The 22,439-nt window shown below is 47.4% G+C and overlaps 1 protein-coding gene across 3 annotated transcripts in view; it reads right to left on the reverse strand.

Moving 5' to 3' along the window:
- Nucleotides 1-11,621: 11,621 nt before the first annotated feature.
- SHPRH (SNF2 histone linker PHD RING helicase) overlaps nt 11,622-22,439 on the reverse strand; it is an 82,608-nt gene continuing 71,790 nt past the window's right edge. For 2 of the 3 annotated variants that reach the window (XM_004455749.3, XM_071218697.1), the window contains 5 exons: nt 17,964-18,056; nt 17,235-17,321; nt 16,412-16,590; nt 14,469-14,549; nt 11,622-13,443 (listed from right to left, as the gene is read on the reverse strand). In XM_004455749.3, coding sequence (XP_004455806.2) covers nt 13,347-13,443; nt 14,469-14,549; nt 16,412-16,590; nt 17,235-17,321; nt 17,964-18,056 — 537 coding nt within the window. In that variant the 3' untranslated portion in view covers nt 11,622-13,346. Of the gene's footprint in view, nt 13,444-13,815; nt 13,996-14,468; nt 14,550-16,411; nt 16,591-17,234; nt 17,322-17,963; nt 18,057-22,439 lie in introns of those variants that run through there. The other variant, XM_058307601.2, reaches the window with a different exon arrangement.

Consider the following 22,439-nt stretch of genomic DNA (forward strand, 5'->3'; position numbering starts at 1 on the left):
GTCAGTTGGCCCTACTTTGGAGTTTGTGTTCCTGAGTGTGATGGAGTTGGACTCAGATGTAACCTTTCTACACATGCCTCTTGTGTCACTTTTACCAGACCTGCAGTTGGCATTTGTGTTGGTATATACTCAGGAGACCTGAATCTCTGAACTGCATGTGATAGCCTGGCCCTGGGCCTCAGCAGACTTGCAGCCCCTACCCTCCGGTTTCTTAGACTTACCCTGGCCAGCTAACAGAGAGGTGAAGAGGGTCAACCACCATACCAGGGAGCCAAGAGTGCCTACAGCTGCCAAGTAGGAAAATTGCATCCATCATGCATGTGGAATCTAAACCCCCTCTTGATGTAGAGGGGACTGGACATAGCCATCCCAGGTCCACAAGATGGAGGAATAGAGTATGGATTAGAGTAGACTTACTGGTGTTCTGCTGGAGAACTATTGTGATTAGTAAGGGAAGAAATTGTAGTAGTGATGTGGAGAGGGTGGCCACAGTGGCTGCTGATGGTTGGAAGAGGGAAGAAGAGATACGGTGTGGGGGCATTTTCAGGATTTGGAGTTGTTCTGAGTGGTGCTACAGGGATGGATGCTGGACGTTGTGTGTCCTGTTGTGGCCAACTGGGTGGACTGGGGGAGAGTGTGGACTATAGTGTGGACCACTGCCCATGTGCTGCAGCGGTGATCCAGAATCTTTTCACCAGGTGCAGTGGATGCGCCACAATGATGGAAGGGTTTGTTGATGTGGGTGGGGTGGCGTGGGTGGGGTGCGGGGTATATGGGGACCTCATATTTTTTTAATGTAACATTTAAAAGAAAATAAAGAAGAAAAAAAAGTAAACAAAAAACAAAAAACCCCAAAACAACAACAACAAAATATAATGAAGCAAAACCTTAGTGAAAAGAGGGCGTTGCTCTCCTGTTTTGCACATCCCCATGGAGGGCCTGGCTCTACCGTCACACCTGCCGGACGTTCGCAGATATCAGCCTCTGCCTCCAGCCTGCCGTACGTTCTCTTCTGACCAATACTGTGAAACCTGGGGACCCCCGGAATTCTGAGGCTGCACTTAACACGTGCTGCCGGCCAGTGGGCCAGATTTGCTGGGCCTGGAATCCTTCTGAGTCCAGTGAAGGCCAGGATGTCCTCTCTAGGGTCCAGAATGCCACTTCTGGAACTTGACCTTGGGTGCTCCCCCATGGCCCTCCAGTCCCCTGACACCTGCTTGGAAAGCTTGGGCGGGGGTGTGGTAAGGAGCCGTGTAAGTCAACGTTCCCCAGACCGGAGCAAGAGCTTCAGAACCCAGGGGTGAATGGCAGGTGGAGAAGGGGTGGAGTAACGCCGAGAGCTGGCGGTTCGTGCCCCAGCGAAGACGTGCGCGGGAGCCGAGGCCGCAGCCATGGAGGGCCGCTCCGGAGCTGCTCTTGCTGCAGGCAGAAGGGAAGATGACGGGTAAAAGTAAAATCCGTGAACTCAAGGTCCTCTGAGGTGAGACCCGGCTGACAGCCGGCTGAGAAGACGAGAGCTTGGGCGAGGGCGGTCAGCGTGGCCCGTGCGGAGGTCACTCCCGATGCCAAGGCCGGGGCAGGCAGGAGAGGGACGTCAGCGTCACCTGATGGCCACCAGAGGCCTCAAGGGCAAACCCATCGAGGAAGCTGCAAGGAAATGGCACATTCTTCTCTGATGTAACAGCTGAGAGCATTATTTTGATGCGATAAAGCAAGATCAGACATCAGGACACACTCCCTTTAAAACACGGATTTGTGTTTTCCAAGGAAGACGTCGCTCTGTGAAGGTCAAAGGAAAATGTGTTTGACATTTCCGACAGGCATCAATGCCCTGGGAGGGGTTGGGGGTTTTCCGGCAGGGTCTGGAAGGAACTGGCTCTGGCTCTGTGTGATGCTTGACAGCCAGAAGGACAGGAGGACAGCAGGGGAGACAGAGGCCCAGAGCTCTGAGCACAGAACTAGGGACATGGTCAACGGAAACTATGCAGCCTTGAAAGAAAACGCACACGGTGTAGGGAAGCTCAGCCCACCTGCCCCTGGAAGTCGCTGATCGAGGGGAAGCTCGTTTGCTCCTTAAGGCACTGGAAGTGAAATGCCAAGGATCAGAGCTGAGCTGGCCTACAAGCCAGAGATCCAGGAAAACCCATCAGAAATGTGTTCTCGGACAAAAAGTTCCCTCTGACAGCCTCCATGAGGGCGGTGGAGCATGGAGGGCTGGTTGCTGCTGGGGAGAAGAGAACCATGGAGCTTGCTGGGGAGAGGCTGAAGGGCTGGACGACTTGAAAGGCAGAGAGAAAAAACCCCTGAACCAGCTGTAACAGTCGTCACCTCTACAGAGCCCACGGAACAGACAACGGCGGCTATTGAAACGGGGTTTCTGTTTTGCAGGGTGAAGGAGTCTTGGCTGCAGCACTAGGGCTGGTTTCAACCGAAGTGTCCTGCGGCCACCTCCGTCCAACTGTGGAACGGCCCCGTCTTCCTGGGGGCGGGGGGAGGTGGGCACCACACCCCGCCCCTGCCAAGCTCTCTGGTTGGCCCTTCTGCCTTTCCCCGCTGCTTTGACTCAGTGGGGACGCTGCACACCTGCCGTGAGACCCGGGCCCCTCTGGGCTACTGGGCACAGAGCTCTCATCTAAAGGGGCTCACCAGGGCCTCGCGGACCCCCCGTGGCGCGTTCACCCGAGCTGTGTAACACGTCGGGAAACTTGATGGAACGGACCTCACTCACCCTACTTTGAAGATAGTGGAGATTAGACTATCATTGTAGGCAGGCTGAATAGGCATTGTTTGTACTGTACACTCTTAATGACATTTCACATTTATATTGGCATGTCAATTAAAAATTATAAAATGGCATATGTGAGGTTTTCTTTACTAAATTCTGGAAAACCTGAAAGATATCTAAAAGATTTCAGTAAGCCTGAGGTCATTTAGTAAAGATGATTTCAGCATTTGTGAAGGGTTATCCCGTAATTTAATAAACATTAAACTCAAGCCTGCTAAACTTTGGGAGAACTAGTAAATGAGCGCAGAAGATTGAAAAGGTGACATTCCTTCTTTCATCCACTTCAAAGGGTAGCTTAAAGTGATTATTAATCTTGTGCTGCTAAATTCAATTTCAGGATATTTTGGTAAGTACTGTTAGGTCTGATGATTATTTCCTAAGTATTTGTGGCTATACCTTTAATTTCCACGGTAAGAGTTTTCAGTTTGCTGTTATTACTGTGGAAAGAAAGGGGCCAGCCCCTAAAACAATGCATAGGTGTTTCTGCCTAAGTCACAAAGAGAAAGCCGCAGAAAGCACAGCAAAGCTAACTGGGCATGGAGCAAAAAGTTTCAGGGTCAGGGGTTTGTACTCTCCTTCTCACCTGAATAATCCACTGCAGTTATCCAGAATCATTGAGCAGAGGATTCCACAGATCCAAACACATGTAAAGTCTCCTAGCAATGAGGCATATCTTATTTTTCCTCACCAGCTCATGAGTACAGCTTGCATTTATGTTCAAGAACAACTGTTTACAAGACCAGTGCTATTTCTAATCATCTAAAATAATGGGGAAGGCACCAAAAGTCTTTTTTTGTTTTGCAGCCAAGAAGCTGTGAGGATTAGATACTTGTTTTGTTGTTGTTTTTATAAACTATTTTTAGAGAAGTTTTAGATTACAGGGAAGTTACATCAAAAGTATAGGGGAGAGAACCAGCGAGATGGTGGCAGAGTAAGGAGCTCCTAGAGTCAGCTCCTGCTCCAGGACAGTTAGCAAACACCCAGAGCTCTCTGGAGCTGCTGAAGCCCCTTTTTGGGGGCTCCAGGCACCAGAAGAGCATCCTGCAACATCCTTGAAGGAGTGGAAGGAGGAGGCTGCCCATCTGCAGAGAAGACTCATGAGTAGAGGCTCCACGCCCCCGAGGCCAGTGCCCATCCTCCACTGGAGGCACAAGCCACCTCGGGAGCTGTTCTGTGGCTGGAATTGAAAGCTCCACTTCCCCAAAACAGGGGAGGAAGAGACAGTTGGGCACCAACTTAAGCTACTGAGGAGTAAATTCAGTGGGCTACAGTATGATCCTGAGAACAGCTAAAGCTTGAGGCTGTCCAAGTCAGAAAGAGGCCGGGAGCCGCCATCTTAACTCAGTGCCTGGCACGAGGGGAAGCGGGGAGGACTGAGGATCCCAGTGCTGGGGGGGACCAGCTTCTTCCCATCCAGGTCAGATTGCAGCTCTAACCTGGGCCCCAGTTCCACTTCCGACAGGGAGGAAGCTGCGGGGACCTGTGCCAGCCTCTCCGGAAATTATCCACCAAGCCGCGGAGGCTGGTGATCGTCCTACTCTGGTGGCACGAGCCGCCCCAGAAGCTGCTCTGTGGCTGGAATTGGGAGCTCCATTTCCCAGAAACAGGGGAGGAGGGAATGGTTGGCTGCCAGTTTTGGCTACTGATCGGTAGACTCGGCTGGCTGAGATATTGTGGCAGCAAAGCCAGGAGTTTGGAACTGCAGAAAGACCAAACCTGGCTTCTCAGGAGAAGTGGAAGAACAGATTTATTACACGCAGGCCCAGAGGAGAGTCAATCTCCAAAGTCTGAGCCCTGTTTTTCAGTTTTCATAGGTTTATATAGGATTTTATATGGGATCAGCATGACTTGCTCCATTGGCTAACACGTTGCTAGGCGAAATTTTACAAGTGGGGTTAGAGAAGCACAACGCAGTGGCAAAGTTGCGGGCTGATTTACAGAAGTGGGAGGGAGTCACTCGTTTGATATCTTCCTACTAGGCCATGTTTTTACAGGCTGATTTACAGAAATGGTGTAGGAGTTATTCATTTGCTATTCTCCTGCAAGGCCATGCCCTCACAGGCCGATCCACAGAAGCAGGGGCAGGAGTGACTTGTTAGATATTTTTGCAAGGTTATGCTTTTTATTTCTCAACAGTATAACCCTGAGAACAGCTGTGGTGTGAATCTGCCCAAGTCGAAAAGAGGCCAGTGGCCACCATTTTGATGCCACCCCTAGCCTGAGGGGAAGTCAGGCTGACTGAAAATCACAGTGATGGTAGGAACTGGTTTTTTTTTTCCACCCAGATTGGCCTGCAGCCCTAGCCTAGGCTTCAGGCCACCTCTGGCAGGGAGGAGCCTGGCAGGCCCTGCACCAGCCTATCCAGGTAACTGCAGGTATCTTTGGTTGGTACAGACTGAAAATCAGAAGTCTACAAGGGCAACTGCAGCCATCTTGGACCTGGACTGCATAGATTGCTGCCCACACCTGCAGCTCCATCCCTGCCCAGGCAGGGGAAAAAGGGGCATGAAGCTTCATTAGCCTCTCTGGGTAACTACAGTCTAGGTCTGCACGGCTTGGACTCTGGCCCTACCCCTGGCAAAGGAGAAAGTTGGGAAAGCTTCAGTGGTCCCTGGCATAATGAAGGCACCTTGAGGTTCCACAGCTTATAGCACCAATTACACCTTGGTTCCTACTGCACAAACAGTAAGGGAGAAAAGGGCAGGAAGCCCTAAACTAAAGAGAAAAACTGCACCCAGAATAAATACTCTAGTAAGCCAGATGCCAAGACACCAACCAGAAATTACAATCCACACCAAGAAACAGGAAGCTATGGCCCAGTAAAAAGAACAAGATAAACCTCCAGATGACATAAAGGAGTTGAGACAACTAATCATAGATGTTCAAACAAATCTCCTTAATAAATTCAGTGAGATGGCTAAAGAGATTAAGGATATTAAGAAGACATTAGATGAGCACAAAGAAGAATTTGAAAGCATGCGTAGAAAAAGAGCAGATTTTATAGGCAGGAGAGCTGCAATGAATGAAATTTAAAAAACATTGGAATCATATAATAGCAGATTTGAGGAGGCAGAAGAAAGGATTGGTGAGCTTGAAGAAATGGCCTCTGAAAGTGAACAAACAAAAGAACAGATGAAGAAAAGAATGGATAAAACTGAACAAAGTCTCAGGGAACTAAATAAGAGCAAAAGGCACGCAAACATGTGTCATGGGTGTCCCAGAAGGAGAAGAGAAGGGAAAGAGGGCAGAAGGAATAAATGAAGAAATAAGGGTAGAAAATTTCCCAACCCTATTGAAGGACATAGATATCCATGTCCAAGAAGCACAACATACTCTCATCCAAAAAAATCTGAATACACCAACTCCAAGACACATACTAATCAGAATGTCAAATGCCAAAGACAAGGAGAGAATTCTGAGAACAGCAAGAGAAAAGCAATGCATAATATATAAGGGATAACCAGTAAGATTAAGTGCTGATTTCTCACCAGAAACCATGGAGGCAAGAAGACAGTGGTCTGATATATTTAAGACACCACAAAAGAAAAACTTCCAGCCAAGTATCTTATCTCCAGCAAGACTGTCTTTCAAAAATGAGGGCAAGATTAGAATATTTACAGATAAACAGAAACAGAATTTCTAAGCAAGAAACCAGATTTTCAGGAAGTACTAAAGGGTGTCTTAGAGCCTGAAAAGACAGGAGAGAGAGACCTGGAAGAGAGTCTTGAAATGAAGATTATATCAATAAAATTAACTAAAAGTGTCAAAAGAGTGATGAAAATATGACAAACTGAAATAGTCAGGAATAAACTTAACCAATGATGTAAAGCACTTGTATTCAGAAAACTGCAACTCAATGTTAAAAGAAATTTTAAAAAGCCCTAAATAATTGGAAGAACATTCCACGCTCATGGATTGGAAGACTAAATAAAATTGTCAATTCTACTCAGATTGATATACAGATTCAATGTAATCCCGATATAAATACCATTAGCATTAAAAAAAAGAAAAAAGAAAATACAATCATCAAATTTATTTGGAAGGGTAAGGGGTCCTGAATAGCCAGAAACATCATAAGACGGAAAAAGCAAACCCTCATCTCCAGACTTTAAATCATATTACCTCGCTATAGTGGTAAAAACAGCATGGTACTGGCATAAAGACAGACACGTAGACCAATGGAGCCAATTTTATGGTTCGGAAACAGACCCTCACATGTATCGTCAAGTGATTTTTCACTAACCTGTCAAACCCACACAGCTTGGGCAGAACAGTCCACTTAACAAATGGTGCTGGAAGAACTGGATATCCATAGACGAAAGAAGGAAGGAGGACCCCTATCTCACACCTTACCCAAAAAAAGAACTCAAAATGGACCAAAAACCTAAAAATAAAAGCAAGAACCATAAAAATTCTAGAAAAAATTGTAGGAAAATACCTTCAAGACCTTGTGGTAGGTGGTGGATTCTTAAAGGAGGTAAGAGGAGGACTGAGTGGACTCCTGATGTTAAATGTATATAGAAGTTTTAATTAGCTTTACTGTAAAAGTGTGGAAATGTATAGAGTGGATGGTAACACATAGTAACTAGTAATAGGTAGTTTATAAATGGGGATGAAGCATGGGAAAAATACAGCTGGAGTGACCTATGGACTGTGGTTAGCAGTAGTAATATAATATTCTTGGATCTATGCAAATCCTGTAGTATGTTGACAATAAGGCAGTATGGAGAATGTGAGCCAAATGTACACTATGGACATGGTAACAATCAGATGATATTATCTTATCTGTAACAAATGTTCCACCACAGTGTAGTGTGTTGATGGAGGAGTGTTTGGGAATTCTGCACATGTGCATGATTGTTTTATAAGTATACAAATTCTGTCATAAAAATATATATTTAAAAAATAATAGGGTGGGTTGGGGGAAAAATGCACCAAATGTAAGAAAAGGATTATGATTAGTAGTAAGATTTTGATAAAATTCTTTCATAATTTGTAACAAATGTCTCACGACAATGCAAGGTGTTGGTGGAAGGTTGATGTATGGGACCCCTGCATATGTTAGGCACATTTGCTTTGTAAATTCACAACTTTTGCTATACACTTAATTCTTTATGTATGTTCATATATAAATGATATAAAGATAATAGGGTTGGTTGGGGGAAAATACTTTGGTTAGGAGTAATATTTTGACAATGCTCTTTAATCATTTTTAACTGAAAGGTTTAACAACAATGCAAGTTACTGGTGGTAGGGTGCGTTATAAGAGTCCTGTATGATGTAATGTTTATTTTGTAAGTTCACAACTATTATTATACACTTTTTGTTTATGTATGTTTGAGTGATATACTTCAATAAATTAATTTTTTTAAAAGTATAGGGGCTTCCCATATAACTTAGCTGTGCTCCTCCCACTTTTCCCCCTATTAATAACATCTTAGATTAGTGGGGTACATTTGTTACAATTGAGGAACTAATATTGAAGTATTGCTACTAACCAAGGTCTACAGTTTACATTATGGTTTACACTTCACACTGTAATTTTATAGGTTTTGACAAATTGTATAATAGCCTGTATCTACCATTGCAGTATCATGCAGAACAATTCCAAGGCCCTAAAAGTGCCCTATGTTTCACTATTCTCCCCTCCCCTGCCCCTCAGAACCTCTGGTCACCACTGTCTCACTATCAGTGTTGCTAGTTCTTCCATTACTACAGTAAGTCTACTTTGGTCAGTGGCTGCATTCTCCCCTTAAGTTTGTTCATTCCTCAATCTTGAGAAATTCAGGATGATGATGTCTGCTCTGCTTCAGATTGAGAGGGGGCTTAGCTCTTATAGGGCAGATGGAAGGAACTGTCTTGCAGTTGTAGATACTGTTTTTTGGGAAAGACATTGTCCATCATCATCATTTTGTGAATTGTCTTGGGTGAATCTGATGAACTGGGGAGGTGTTGACCACAACTCTGCTGAGATTCAGGGCTCAACTGGCATATAAACAGACTGAAGATTGAAGTTTCTAGGTCATATATTTAATGGGTATACTGCTAATTATAGGGTCAAATAAAAGGGGTAGAAGAATCATGTGTAGAGAAATTATAAATTAGTCTAACTCTGTTATATTGTGGAAACAGATTATTGTATAGTCCAGGATCTGGCCCACCAACAGGGTGCTGATTTCCTTAGGCTGTGTGCCTTGTCTATGGCATCAGGACATTTCTAGATCCTCGGGAGCACCCATTTGAGGCTTAGTTTGCTGTGATGGTTAGTGTGATCCACCTGAGACATACATAAGCGTAAGTAACCTCTGAAAGGCCCTCCTGACTCACTTAGAAATCTCTTAGTCATAAAGACTTTTTGTATTTAATGTTTCCCCCTTTTGACCAAGGTCTTTTTCAAAATGCATCACTTGTTAACACCTGGTAATAATCCCCTGGTGCCAGGGAGGCTCACTGCCAGGAGTCATTGTCCCACACTGGGGGAAAGGTAGTAAATTTATTCATTGAATTTGGCTTAGAGGCCACATTTGAGCATTAAGGTCTGCAGGAGTAACTTGTAGGCAGCAGTTATTTTCAGACCAAGTTTCACTTTTACAAGAATAAGGTTCGTAAGTACAAGCATTAATATCAAAGGCTTGGCATATTGGTCTGTTTTCTTCTATTAGGCACTGCCTCTGTTCTCCAGAGATTTTTGCCACCCTATTTGAGAAAGTAGCAGGACTCTCCAGAATGGGGGTTTAATATTTTATTGGTTATTTTGTGTGGGTCTCCACCCAGTGAGAAAACACCCTATGACAATATAAACACTCATTTTCCATGTGCACCCCTCCCCACACATCCCTCCACCACCAACCCCCTGCACCAGGGACACACATAGATCCCACAACACTCCCATCCTTACATTTTCAACCACAGACCCCAGCCTCCCCAGAGCTCACTAAGCCACATGCTCACCTGTTCCTTCATCCAGCCCTCCCCCAAGCTCCACTGATGACCCAACCCTCCCTCACTTCCAGTCCCACTCACATACCAGCACCGTCGACCCCATCATATCACTGCCACCTACTCCCAAACCACCACCATCCACCTTAGCATAGAGTCTGCCCAGATTGTGCATCAGTTCCCTACTCTCTACTCCCTTTCTGTTTCCGGGTAACCTACCTTCTCATCTCTTCCTCTGTGAGTCTGCTCAATACCCTTAGTTCATATTAGCAAGATCATGCTATATTTGTCTTTTAGTGATTGGCTTACTTCACTCAGCATAAGGTCTTCGAGGTTCGTGCATGGTGTCGCGTTTGTCAATATTGCCTTCCTTCTCAGAGCTCAGTAACATTCCATCTTACGTATATACCAATTTTGTTCATCCATTAATCCACTGATAGGCACCTGGGTTGTTTCCAACTTTTGGCAAAGGTAAACAATGCCGTGATGAGCATTGGTGTGCATATATCATCTATTTGTGTCCTGGCATTAAATTCTTCTGGGTATATCCCTAACAGTCGGATTACTGGATCATACGGCGATTCTATACTTAGTTTCCTGAGGAACTGCCGAACTGTCCTCCACAGTGGCTGCACCATTCTCCATTCCACTGCTTACGTAGAATGGAGCGGGGGCAGAGCCTGTTTTTTCTTTTTGATTAATGCTGTAACACTTTCCTTCAGGTGGCTGAGGGAATTTCAGTTTCTTTAGACATGATTAGGCACTGAAGCTCTTGCAGGAAAACTCTGATGCTATATGAATTCTGCCATTTTGACAGCACTGATATGGTTCTTGGGTCCACTACTCCATTAGAATTATTAATGCCATTCTTATTAATTTTTTACAAATCTTACAAAAGGGGGTATTTCTGGGTTCACATTCTATTTTAAGACTGTATATTTGGTTTTCACAAATTGTCCGAGTCTGTGGTGGCTGCCATCTTTTCATCAGATAAGTGGTTCCCAAACACTTTCTCCCATTGAGTAGGCTGCCTTTTCACTTTGACAGACTCCTTTGAAGTGCAAGTTTTTAACTTTGAGGAAGTCCTATTTATTTTTCCTTTTGTTGCTTGTGCTTTGCATGTAAAGTTTATGAAACCATTTCCTACCACTAGGTCCTGTAGATGCTTCCCTGTTATTTCCTAGCTTTGTGGCCTTTGCTCTTTTATTTAGGTCTTTGATCCATTTTGAATTTTTTTGTTAGGGTGTGCGACGGTGAATCTCTTGCATCCTTTTGGGTGTGGGTGTCCAGTTCTCCAGGCACCACTTGTTGAAGAGGCCGTTCTGTCCCAGCTGAGTGGGCCTGGTGGCCTTGTTGAGTATCAGGTGGCCAAATATATAGAGTTCAGTTTGGCTCCACTGGTCAGTATGTCTAGCCTTGTGCCAGTACCACACAATTTTGACCACAGTTGCTTCGTAGTATACTTTAAAGCCAGGTAGCATGATCCATTCATTTTCGTTTTTCTTTTGCAAAATGTTTTTGGCTATTTGGGGCCCCTCACTCTTTCAAATAAATGTGGTAATTGGCTTTTCAAATTCTGTAAAAAATGCTGTTGGAAATTTTTTGGGGATGGCATTGAATCTGTAAATCAATTTGGGTAGAACTGACATCTTAATGATATTCAGTCTTCCAATCTATGAACATGGAATATTCTTCCATTTATTTGGGTCTTTGATTTCTTTTAGCAATGTTAGATTTTTGTTTTGAGCAACTGTTCAAAAGAAGAGTCACAACTGTTTTGAAGAAATAATGATGTATATAGTACATGGGATTCTGCAATAATTACAATTTTGATATCTTTTGTTGACAGACATAAAAGAAAACCTAAGTTCTAGGGCTCAGAAACTGAATACTCAAATTTCTATTTCCACTAAAATATTTATTGATATCTTACAGAAATAAATAAAAGTAGTTTTTCTCTAATACAGGTAAGTGCATGTGTATATGTATATGTATATATATATATTAAAAATTCAAACATATCAAATAGTTTTCCCTAAGACTTTAGCTCAGAAACAGATACTAGGAAACAAAGAAATAGAAAGAAACATGTAAGAATTCTCATCATTAAATTACAACCACGGGCCTTTTTAATCTCAGCATGACATGAGAGTCAGCGAGGACGTGAGGTCTGGGCAGGGGTCCTAGGCCCCCTGTCTACCTGCTGTGTGTCCTAGGCAAGTTTCTCGATATTTCTGATCCTCAGTTTCCTTATGTGTTAAACAGGAATGATAGTTATTATATCAGCTTCACAGGATCGCTGGTAAATTAAAACACATTAATATACAAGAAAGCTCTTTATAATATGTAAAGGGTTAAAAAAATAAGTTATGTTTAATTTCATATAAAAGAACCAATTCATGTCTCCCTTCAACTGAAGAACAAGCACCGAGACCGTGTGGTTTTCTTCAGCGGGGTCACCTCGCTCTACGAGCCCAGAGTAAGAAAACGCACCCCAGCGGGCGCCGACGGCCGCAGGCCAGGGAACCCAGGGGTGTTTCTACTACAGGCTTTGGGGAGCTAGTGAGTCCTGAGGGTCATTTAACACTCTGAAGGCTCAAAGTAAACAACAAAGAACAGTCTGGTTCCGTCCCCGGCTAGGACACAGCTGGCTACTTCTTACTGAGCGATTCCAGAGCCCCGACCCCGAGGTCAGCACCGGCCATTACCTAGGGAACTGAGCGTGACACGTTCTCATTCCAAGAGCTGATACTTTGTCTTTAAGAAAAGCACAATTGGGATAAAATAAACACGATCGTAAAAAGTATAGCTGCACGTGAACATGGAAAAGGAAAAGAATCCAAGACATTAGAATAATAATGATAAAAAACCCTGCCATATTTCCCTGTTATAATGATGACAAAATCATTAAACATTGCAATATTTATACATGTATTAATCTTAAAACATGTAAAAACTTAACAGTAAGAAAAATCAAAAGTAGAGAGAGAAAGCAAATGAGATCACTTTAAGGTAAATATTAATATCTTTAAAAATGCTATTGAGACTTTCTGGCTTACAATGGTACATACAACATATGAAGTTTTCAGTGTTTTGATTTTTTTATAGCAAGATACAGAGAAAAGAAGTCAATGCACCATGTTAACTCGTTCTATGAACTTACTATGGTTGGAGTTAGTCTAAGCCTCCCAAATAACTTGGAGTTAATAGAATTCACCATCTATTTAAAACGTCACCAAAAAGACATCAAAGACCCTTCCAAGAATGAGCTCTGTGTTGGTTGACCATACCAGTCCACATCAAACTCGATTTGTTTTTCCCCTCTCTTACTCCAAGTCTTCCTAAGACTGATCTCATTAAGAAAAGCACACCTTACCCGCCCCTTCCAATTCGATAGAGGTATTCTTTAGAACAGAAATAAATGTTCTACTAGAGTCTAAAATTCAAAGTCTTTCTAGGTCCTTTGGGAAAGGTATATTGAAAAGGACTCATAACTTGAAGGACACTGCTCAGCCCCAAACAGAAATGAATCCGTCCACCCAGGAAAGCGTCTGCGGCACCTTCCCCGCTGGCTCTGGCGGGCGATGGACGCGATGAGGCCTGCAGCCTGGAGCTGGTGGCGTCACTCCAGTTCTTCCGTTTCTTTGGTGAACAGGTCGGCCAGGTCCGCCACGGTCCAGGTGGAGGCCTCCGCGTGCTTCCCCGCGGGGCGTGTGTGGCTGCAGGGTGTTCAGCGGAGCAGAGTGGGGAAGAACCCCGAGGGGCTGTTAGTACAACCGAAGGGGCCACGGGGCTGTCCCCACAGGCTCCCAGAGGGCAGGCCAAGAGATCCTAAGTACTCGTCCTCACAATTAGTGGAGGCTCTTTTATCTTATTTTCAAGCTATGTCACTTTTTTTCTCCTGCAGTTAATAAAACAAAGAAATGAACCCTTGCCAGCTGCCACTGCTACCAAGGCTCTCACCTTATAATGCACCTTCTCACTACCCACAGCTACTGTGTTAAGAGAATTCACAGCTCTTTGATTCCTATTTTACTTAAGCAGCTTTTATAAAATAACTGACATCCGATATATATTTAAACAGCAATCACCAAGTAGCGCCTTCATGTCTGAGCGAGATGCTCCTAAGGCAGCCTCCTTCCTTCCTGTGTACCACCCGTGAAAGGAAACAACTTCTGGTTCACGCTGCTGCTCTGCTATGGAGGTGCCTCTGAGGGACATCCGCTTCCGAGGCAGCAGGCTCCTCCTTGGGTGTCCTGCAATCCTACCGCCTTGCAGGGAGGTGGAGAGGCATTCGTTTACATTTTTAAGATGGTGTTAAAGAAAACACCATGTGGCCTAAGAACTAGGAAGCAGAGCCTGCTCGGCTAATGCCGCTCTGCTCTCTGCTTCTGCCGCTGGGTTAACCGGCAGCTGCCCGATGAGTCTGCGTTAGCTTGACCTACAGGCCAAGGCTTTCGGCCAGGCACGCAGGCAAGTTTCATTTATGAACTAACCCAATGTGGCAAAGAACTGGACGGCGGTTTAAATGCATCTACATATCGAAACCCAGGAGCGGCTGACCTCAGTTGAACTGAGGATGCCAACAGGACCACCTGGGAAACAAGAACAGACCTGAGCAGGCGACGGGACGCGCCCTGCCCTAACGGTGCTTGTCTCCCGGCTGGCTGAGACAGCGAGGGAGGAAGCTGCAGCCCAGGCGCCCCCAGCCGGGAGCCCGCCCCCCGCTGCACCCCCTCCACACCTGCGCTCGGCAGCCTTCAGCATCGCCTGCATTCGTTCTTCTATCGTCGCTCTAATTAAAAACCTGTGTACGATGGTCGGCCTGGAAGGTACAGACAACTCGAAGTTAAAGTCACCTCGGAGCAGGTGGGCAGCGCACAGCTTCCGGGGCCTGCTGGGGCCGACTCACCCGCTCAGGGGTCCCCTGAGCCGACACCTGGAGAGGGAGACAATGAGCACAGGGACACCGGGGCGGCCTCTGGTAGGAGGGCCAAGAGACGGCTGCACTCGAGGCGCAGCTTGAGTGCCGGGACGAGCTGCCCACGACGGAGGAGGGGAGGGGCGCCCACGCGGCGGAGCCGCCAGGGAAGAGGGCGACGTGTGCAGTGATGGCAGAGGGGGAGGCTGAGGCACGGCAGGGGGTGGGCCAGGTCCTCCCGGCCCTGCAGGGACACAGCGGGGGGTGGGCCGGGTCCTACGGGCCCTGCAGGGACACGCCGGGGTCTGGGCTCACTGAGGTGTGGAGGGAAGCCAGGGGGCCTTGTGCGTGCTGGGGGCAGTGCTTGGTGGGCTGGGGGCGGTGCTTGGCGGGCTGGGGCACCCGTGGGCTGCTGTGGGGGGCGGGGGGCGGCCTGCCTGGGGGCAGGAAGACACTGGAGGAGAGGCGGGCTGTGCCACGGCTGTTCCCTCGGGTGGAGGGAGGCGGTGGATGGAGGCTGCCTGAGGGAGGGCGCACTGATCTGGCTGGGGCTCGTGGAGAGGAGGCTCGACGGGGCCAGGCCGCGGCTGGCGCCAGGTGGGAGGCCTGGGTCGGCGGGAGGCAGGGGGCTTTCTTGGGCCCATGTTGACCGCGAGATGGGCATGGGTGGCAGGGACGGAACAGAAGGGCCATGCCAGGGAGGGGGCACCTCGAGCCGGCCCAGGAGAGGCTCCTGGTGCCCCGGGCACCGCCCTGCTGGAGCACCAACGGCTTCAGGCTCCACTACGACCTTCCCGACGGGCCCAGCCGGCCACTGGCCTCGCCTCCACCGCACATCGGCTCCACGGGGCTGCTTCGCACTCAGCTGCAGTACTGGAAACTGCCCTTCCTGCCGGCTGGTGGCCTCTGGGCTCAGTGTGGAAACTCAGAGCCTGGAGGCGGCGGACGTGAAGCCAGGAGCTCAGCCGGTCCTTAAGGAGCATGAGCGACGCTCGCACTGACGCCCGGAGGCAGCGAATGTGCTCCCCGTGGAGCCTGAGGACAGCGCGCTGGGGGGGGGACATGGGCATAACGGGGACCAGCCCCAGGCCACCCTCGTGTGCATAAAGGTGACACTCGCCACAGAGCCATCCCTCACAGCTGTATAAAGGTGACACCACCACCTGGCAGTCCCTCGTGTCTGTGTAAAGGAGGCACACACCACGTGGCAGTCCCTCGTGTGTATAAAGGTGACACACGTCACCTGGCATCCCTCAGGTCTGTATACAGGTGTCACACACCACATGGCTGCCCCTCTCAGGGTTGCATTCGGCTCCAGAGTAAATCTCATGGTCTCCAAGGGCTGGTCAGGCCTCCCGGAGTCTGTCTTTCCTTAAGGGTGAGATTTAAAAAGGCACCATCCGCGGTCGTGCAGGAGGAAGCCCCCCTTCAATCACAGGCTCCCTGAGACAACAGAACTCAATGCTCTCGGTCGTGATGAATTCCTTCACTTGTGCAGCCATGTGAGGCATTTCTAACTTTTCTGATGAAGTGATCAGGGACAGGTTTGAAGGTGGAAAGACAAAGACCTGGGAGAACCCTGGGAATGCTTGGAGGACTGTTGGGAATCTCAGTTTACCTTCTGGCCATGTAACTAGGTTTAAAAATTTAGTGAGGAAGGAGGCAACTGGAAGCAAAGAGGCTCTGCTGAACCTAAGTGGACCGTCTAAGTGCCCACTGGCTCCTCAGAACCTGGCAGCCCAGGGGCTGCCGCTGCGCGTCCTTACTTGGTCTGCCCAATGCGGTGCACGCGGCCGATGGCCTGGAGCTCGTGGGCGGGGTTCAGGATGGGCTCCACCAGGAGGACGTGGGTGGCTTCGATGATGGTCAGCCCGTTTGAGCCCGTGTGCAGTGGCAGCAGCAAGATGTTGATTTTGGGATCTCGCTTAAAGGCTAAGAGGTTCTCCTGAAAGAGAAAGGTATATTTGGATTTAGCTGGAGTAGGACGTTAGTTCTCACGAAGGGCGCCTAATGGCGTCCAGGTCACTGTGAACTGTAAGGACTAAGATGGTTAAATGTAAACGGCCACTTTTATGAACGCAAGCTTGTTGCTTGACTTGCATGTGGAGGAAAAATACCAACAGGCACACTCGTTCTTCATGTTTAGTGGAATTACAAGATGGATGTGGGGTGTATGCCAATCAAACTCCATAAGGAAGGGCAAGGAGAGCGACAAAGAGTGGTGGTGTCCGAGAGGGCGGTGCGCGGCGCCAGCCGGCGTCCCCTCCGTGCCCCCACACCTGCCCGTTCAGGAGGTCCAGTGCAGGCAATCTTTTCCCACATTAAAGCACAGCACCGCAAATCAGAACATCTTAAAAAAGGCAGTGAAAAGAAGACAGTCTGATTTTGCTCTATGACTGAATAGACAGAAAATAACTACTTTCTCTACTTTCCTTTTGAGTGGTGATTTTATAACTTACTGACAAAGAACTCAAATCTTAAGCAAGGGGTTTTATATGATAAAAGAAAAGAATAACTGTGAGTAATCTTGTGAACAGCAGTTTCAACCTACTGTTCACAGCAAATAACACAAGTGAAATGTTCGCACACCTGAAATGTCTTAACACGACTGATTTGCGCAAATTCCATGTTGTTGTCAGAGAGAGCTTTTGAAATAATATCCAACACATCTTGCCACTAGAAAACATAAAACAATAAGAAAACCAACATTTGCACATAGCTTTCATATAAAGAAGATTTGAGAAGGGAATAAAAATTTAATTTACCTTAGGTTTAAATTAAAAACAAAGCACATACAGTGCCACCAATATTACTTAGGATAATCTTGAAACAATAGTGTTTTGTTTTTTGCATCAAATGCTGGCTTAAGGATAGAGAAAAGACATGAGTACCTTTGATAAATGAATTAAGAGAAACATAAATAATAGAAAATAAAGAAGAAAGTGCTATCTTTCAAAAATGAAAACTTGAACTTTTACTCATTATTTTATTCACTAGACTACCTTAATTCATTTTTCTTAAACAACAAAATTCATTTGTGAAATGAGACTCCAAGTTCATAGATCCCAATTCTAACATATTAAAATAAAAACATTTCTAAATAAAACTAATAAAAACATGAGATGCAGCTATAGAAACTGTCTTGTAAAGTATCGTGACATGTCTCTCAAAACAATTCCGTCCTGCAGACATGGACACGTCTAGCGGTGATTCCTTCTGAAGTCCAGCTACGCGGCTAGCAGAGCAGCTGTGTCCTCACATGGGCTGCGTGGGACGGAGACCTGGCCCGGCTGAGGCTGAGGGCAGTGCCCGCCGTACCGTTGAGAACACGAGCGCTTTGGCCCCGGGGTCCCTGAGCCGGATCCTCATCAGCGTCCTCACCACGGCTTCCACTTTGGTAGAATGGCTGCCCTGCGAACAGAGGAAACCCCACAGCCAGATGGAACCCAGGCCGCGGCGGGAGGAACGCCGGGACACACGTCTCAGGGCCAAGCCCACGTGCGCCCGGGCAAACTGTCAGGCCCGTGTATGTGCTCATTCTTTGCTGTGCTTGCTGGAAACTTCCTTTAGCCTCCATCTGTAGTCACGGGTTTACACCCAGAGAATCAGATAAAAAAGCAGGCCAGCAAGTCACCCAGCAACATGACCCTGAAGGCTTTAGCGAAGGGCTAAGCTGTGTGGCTACAAACGACGTTCATTTTAGAGGCGGCGATACTCAGGCGAAGGCCCCCTTGGCCTCACGCACTCGACACCTGCTTAGACTTCGCTAAGCTCGCGGTGTATCAGCACTCGCCGTAAGCACACGCCCAGGGTCTAGCCAACGCAGACGCAGCTGCCAGGGCACAAGCACATGCCCACGTGGGCTCCGGGGCATTCCACCAAAGAGCGGTGTCTGCGTTTTCTGTCGCTAGTCCCATCCAAGAGTATAATAATTAGGAACCAATGAAAAGATGGAGGAGTGAGGAAAATACGGCAGGTGCAGGCCTGGCTGAGAAGGCTGCCTGGGATGGAAGGGGGACGAGCAGGGCGGCCAGGGGAGACTGGCCCAGGTCCGCAGCCCACTCCACCACTCCTAGGTGGGCAGGGCCTCCCCTTCCAGGTCGCATTACTCTCCCCGAAACCTCTCCAAGCCGCGGTCTCCTTATCTGTCAACAGCGAGCCCTGCTCCTGGCAACGACGACGTCTTATCCTCCTGGGAAAGGGGTGGAGCACGAGCGCAGCCGGCAAGCCTGGGAGGGAGGCAGACGCCCCACACCAGCTTTACCCCCACGCCAACGTGCTCCATGAAGACGCCGGAGGCCCAGGAGCAAGGCGAGACTGGTTTTAAGTTGTCAAGATAGAATGAGGGAAAACTAGTTTTAAAATCCTCGTACTGAAATGCTGAGCCTGCATTTCTCTCTCTGGATTTAGGCTTGCAATTACACCTGATGGGTTAAAAGAAAAAAGTACTACAGGGGCCCATTTGAGTCAAAAATTATCTCAAGGGTAAAGAGAATACAGGAATTTACAATAAAAGCAATCATGCAGGATTCAGAAAGAAACATCCAGGATAACTGGAAATCCTTTCAGCTATTATGCTGCTTTTTACTACAAGTTCAAAAGAAAACAGATGAATCTTTGACAGGCAACAGTCCAAACTGGGGTGCAAACTCGATATGGGCAGAGAAGAGATTGTCTCCTTTCATCAAACTACAGTGGTTGGCTGGATCTTGAGGAGAGTCATTTAAATTGCCATGAAAACGTGCTGTTTCAACTACAAGATGCTTTGCTGAAAATCTAGTGCCACTAAGTAACTATTCATAATTCACTGCTAAATGAAAACAAAATGCTACAGGCAATGAAGAAAGGATTACTAACCTGAAAATGTAAGGTAGTGAGGCAGTAGGTGGTAGCAGAAAAGCTGACTAGAAGCTGGGAAAAATCTGGTTTCTGTCCTACTTGTTAGATATGTCACAAAGCCTTGAATTTTAGTTTTATCACCTGTAACTTAGGGACACACTTTTCAGTGCTTACTTCACATTTTTTTATAACTTTTTAAAAAATTACAAAAAAGCTTATGCTTATTAGACAAGTACGCTAACAGAAGTTTATAGAATAAAAAATTTGAAATCCCTTTTCATTTTTCTCTCTAAATACCATTAAGAATTTGGCATTTATCCTTTCCAGACCTTCTTAAGCATTTTAGAAGCAAGCGCACATGCTCTACAATTTTAAAGAAAGGTTTTGCGGCACGCTTCTCTCATTTAACATGGCACTTAGCAACCCGTCTAGGATCCACACATTTATCTCATCTAAACGGCTGCCACGACACACTGCACACTGCAGCAGGAGCTTCTGTCTCCCTCCAGTCATCACGGCCTTCTGGTTACCCCGACTCAAGCACAGTCCCATGAAAACACAGGCACCCAGTCAGTTCATTTAATGGAAAAAAACACAACCTTTCAAGAAATTATCAGTCCCCAAAGTGCTGAGTGAAACAAATGAATACTCAAGACACAGTAACGGGATGAGAAAACAACTTGACCTCCGTGCTTTGTTCATCCAGTGGGCCACGGGGGGCTGGTCTACCTTTCCTATTCCCTCCAGAAGACAGGGCCCCGCCCCACTCGAACAAATGCCAGGTGCAGCTCACGCAGGGTCTGGGTAGAGAAACCCCTGGGCTGGGAGGGTGGACCGCCTCATTCTGGGTGACCAACAGGGATCTTCTCCTGCCCACTGGCAGCCAGAGGGAGTTTAATAAGGAACGAGGAAGCAGACTTGGCCCAGTGGTTAGGGCGTCTGTCTACCACATGCGAGGTCCGCGGTTCAAACCCCGGGCCTCCTTGACCCGTGTGGAGCTGGCCCATGTGCAGTGCTGATGCGTGCAAGGAGTGCCGTGTGTAGTGGAGCCCCACGCACAAGGAGTGCGCCCCACAAGGAGAGCCGCTCAGCGTGAAAGAGTGCAGCCTGCCTAAGAATGGTGCCGCACACACGGAGAGCTGACACACAAGATGATGCAACAAAAATAGACAGATTCCTGTGCTGCTGACAACAGAAATGAACAAAGAAGACGACGCAGCAAATAGACACAGAAAACAGACAATCGGGGCAGGGGGGCAGGGGATGGGCAGGAAGGGGAGAGAAATAAATAAAATTAAATCTTAAAAAAAAAAAAAATAAGGAAGGAAAAGGGAGAGCTACAAAACGGTTCTGAAAAGACTGCAGTCGGCCTAAGAGAAGTGTCCTGAATGCAGCCAGACCAGTCCAGGGAGCTCCCCCTGCTCTCTCCCTGTCACACGAACCCCTGACTATTCATGTAATTCATAGTCAGCAAAACTGACTGTGCACCTACGTGACCAGAATGGGATAGAGACACACCCCTCCACCCCCAAATACACACAGCCTAATGTGCATTACAGAATGGGAGAAGAAAAGAAAACCCCGGTGTATCCTGCTGGTTTAACCTGAATCCATCACCATCTCAGGGAGCACCTGCACCTTCTCAGGGAGCATCTGCACCTTCTCCTCCACCCACCATCTCAGGGAGCACCTACAACTTCTCGCTATCTCAGGGAGCACCTACACCTTCTCCATCCACCATCTCAGGGAGCACCTACACCTTCTCGCTATCTCAGGGAGCACCTACACCTTCTCCTCCATTCACCATCTCAGGGAGCACCTAAAACTTCTCAGAGAGCACCTGCATCTTCTCCTGCTTCCTTTACCATCTCAGGGAACACCTCCATCTTCTCCTGTTTCATTCAGCATCCAGGAGCACCTGCAGCTTCTGCTTACAATGTCTCCCTCCACCTCCAATACATAAATGAACTGCAGCTCCCATTCATCAATGTCTATTCAATGTGGGCCACTGCTCTAGAAAATAAATATTCACTTTGTCCTGAAAGATGGAAACAGTAAGAAGAGGATAAATTCTTCACAGCCACGGCTGTATAGGAGCCTGGAAAAGGCAACAGAATCAGGATAAGGAAATGCATGCACCCATCCCTCCCTGGGGAGGAATTGGCAGATGTGAGTACTCTCAAGGCAGGAAAACTGATGGCCCCAGCCAAACATGGCTTGTTCTTTTCAGCTGTGTCATGAAGATTCAGATGCAGTGTCACGCAGGGAAGACACATCACAGAAGGACGGCGCACTGCGACAGGAGTGCCAGGAGCCCTCGCCTGCTGGCCGTCCCTCCCGCACTGGGGAAGGTGAGGCATCTCGCAGGAGCCCCTCTGTGCACCACGCCCATGTCCTCTCCCTCGCTCCCAGCTTTGCCGCCCGTCTCGCTGGCGCGGCCTTTGGGGTCAGTGCCTGGTTCCCCATGTGCTTCTGCAGCAGGATGGCCAAGGCCAGCTTGGAGGGGAGACCTAACAGAGAACCCTGCCCTCCCTGGGCTCTCTCCGTGGTCACACTGCCGAAGGCGCCAGTGAGGCCGAAGGTGGGCTGGGGGCACAGAGAATGCCACCCCCATTCAGAGAGAAGCCACAGCCAAGAGTAGGACATCTACCAATGAGGAAAAAGAAGGAATTTCCTGCTTTGTAACCCAAGAACCTCATCGGATGTTCTTTATGTAGACCTCTGCTCTCCTGCTTATGATTTAATTGACAAAACCAAACCAAAACAAGGTCTCATAGCTACAAGCATACCAAGTCGTTCACCTTCTGGAAAATACAGTTGAAAGTTAAAAGCCCCGACTTTGGGGTAGAAAGTAAAGGCCCGGAAAAATAGGGACCGCTCCTCAAGAAGCCTGGTCTCAAGGCCGTCCAGCACAGCAAAGGCCGGGACGCCGTGCGCCGTCTGTCTACTCCAGGG

Source organism: Dasypus novemcinctus, chromosome 11, assembly GCF_030445035.2.
Source record: "Dasypus novemcinctus isolate mDasNov1 chromosome 11, mDasNov1.1.hap2, whole genome shotgun sequence".
NCBI classification, from domain to species: Eukaryota; Metazoa; Chordata; class Mammalia; order Cingulata; family Dasypodidae; genus Dasypus; species Dasypus novemcinctus.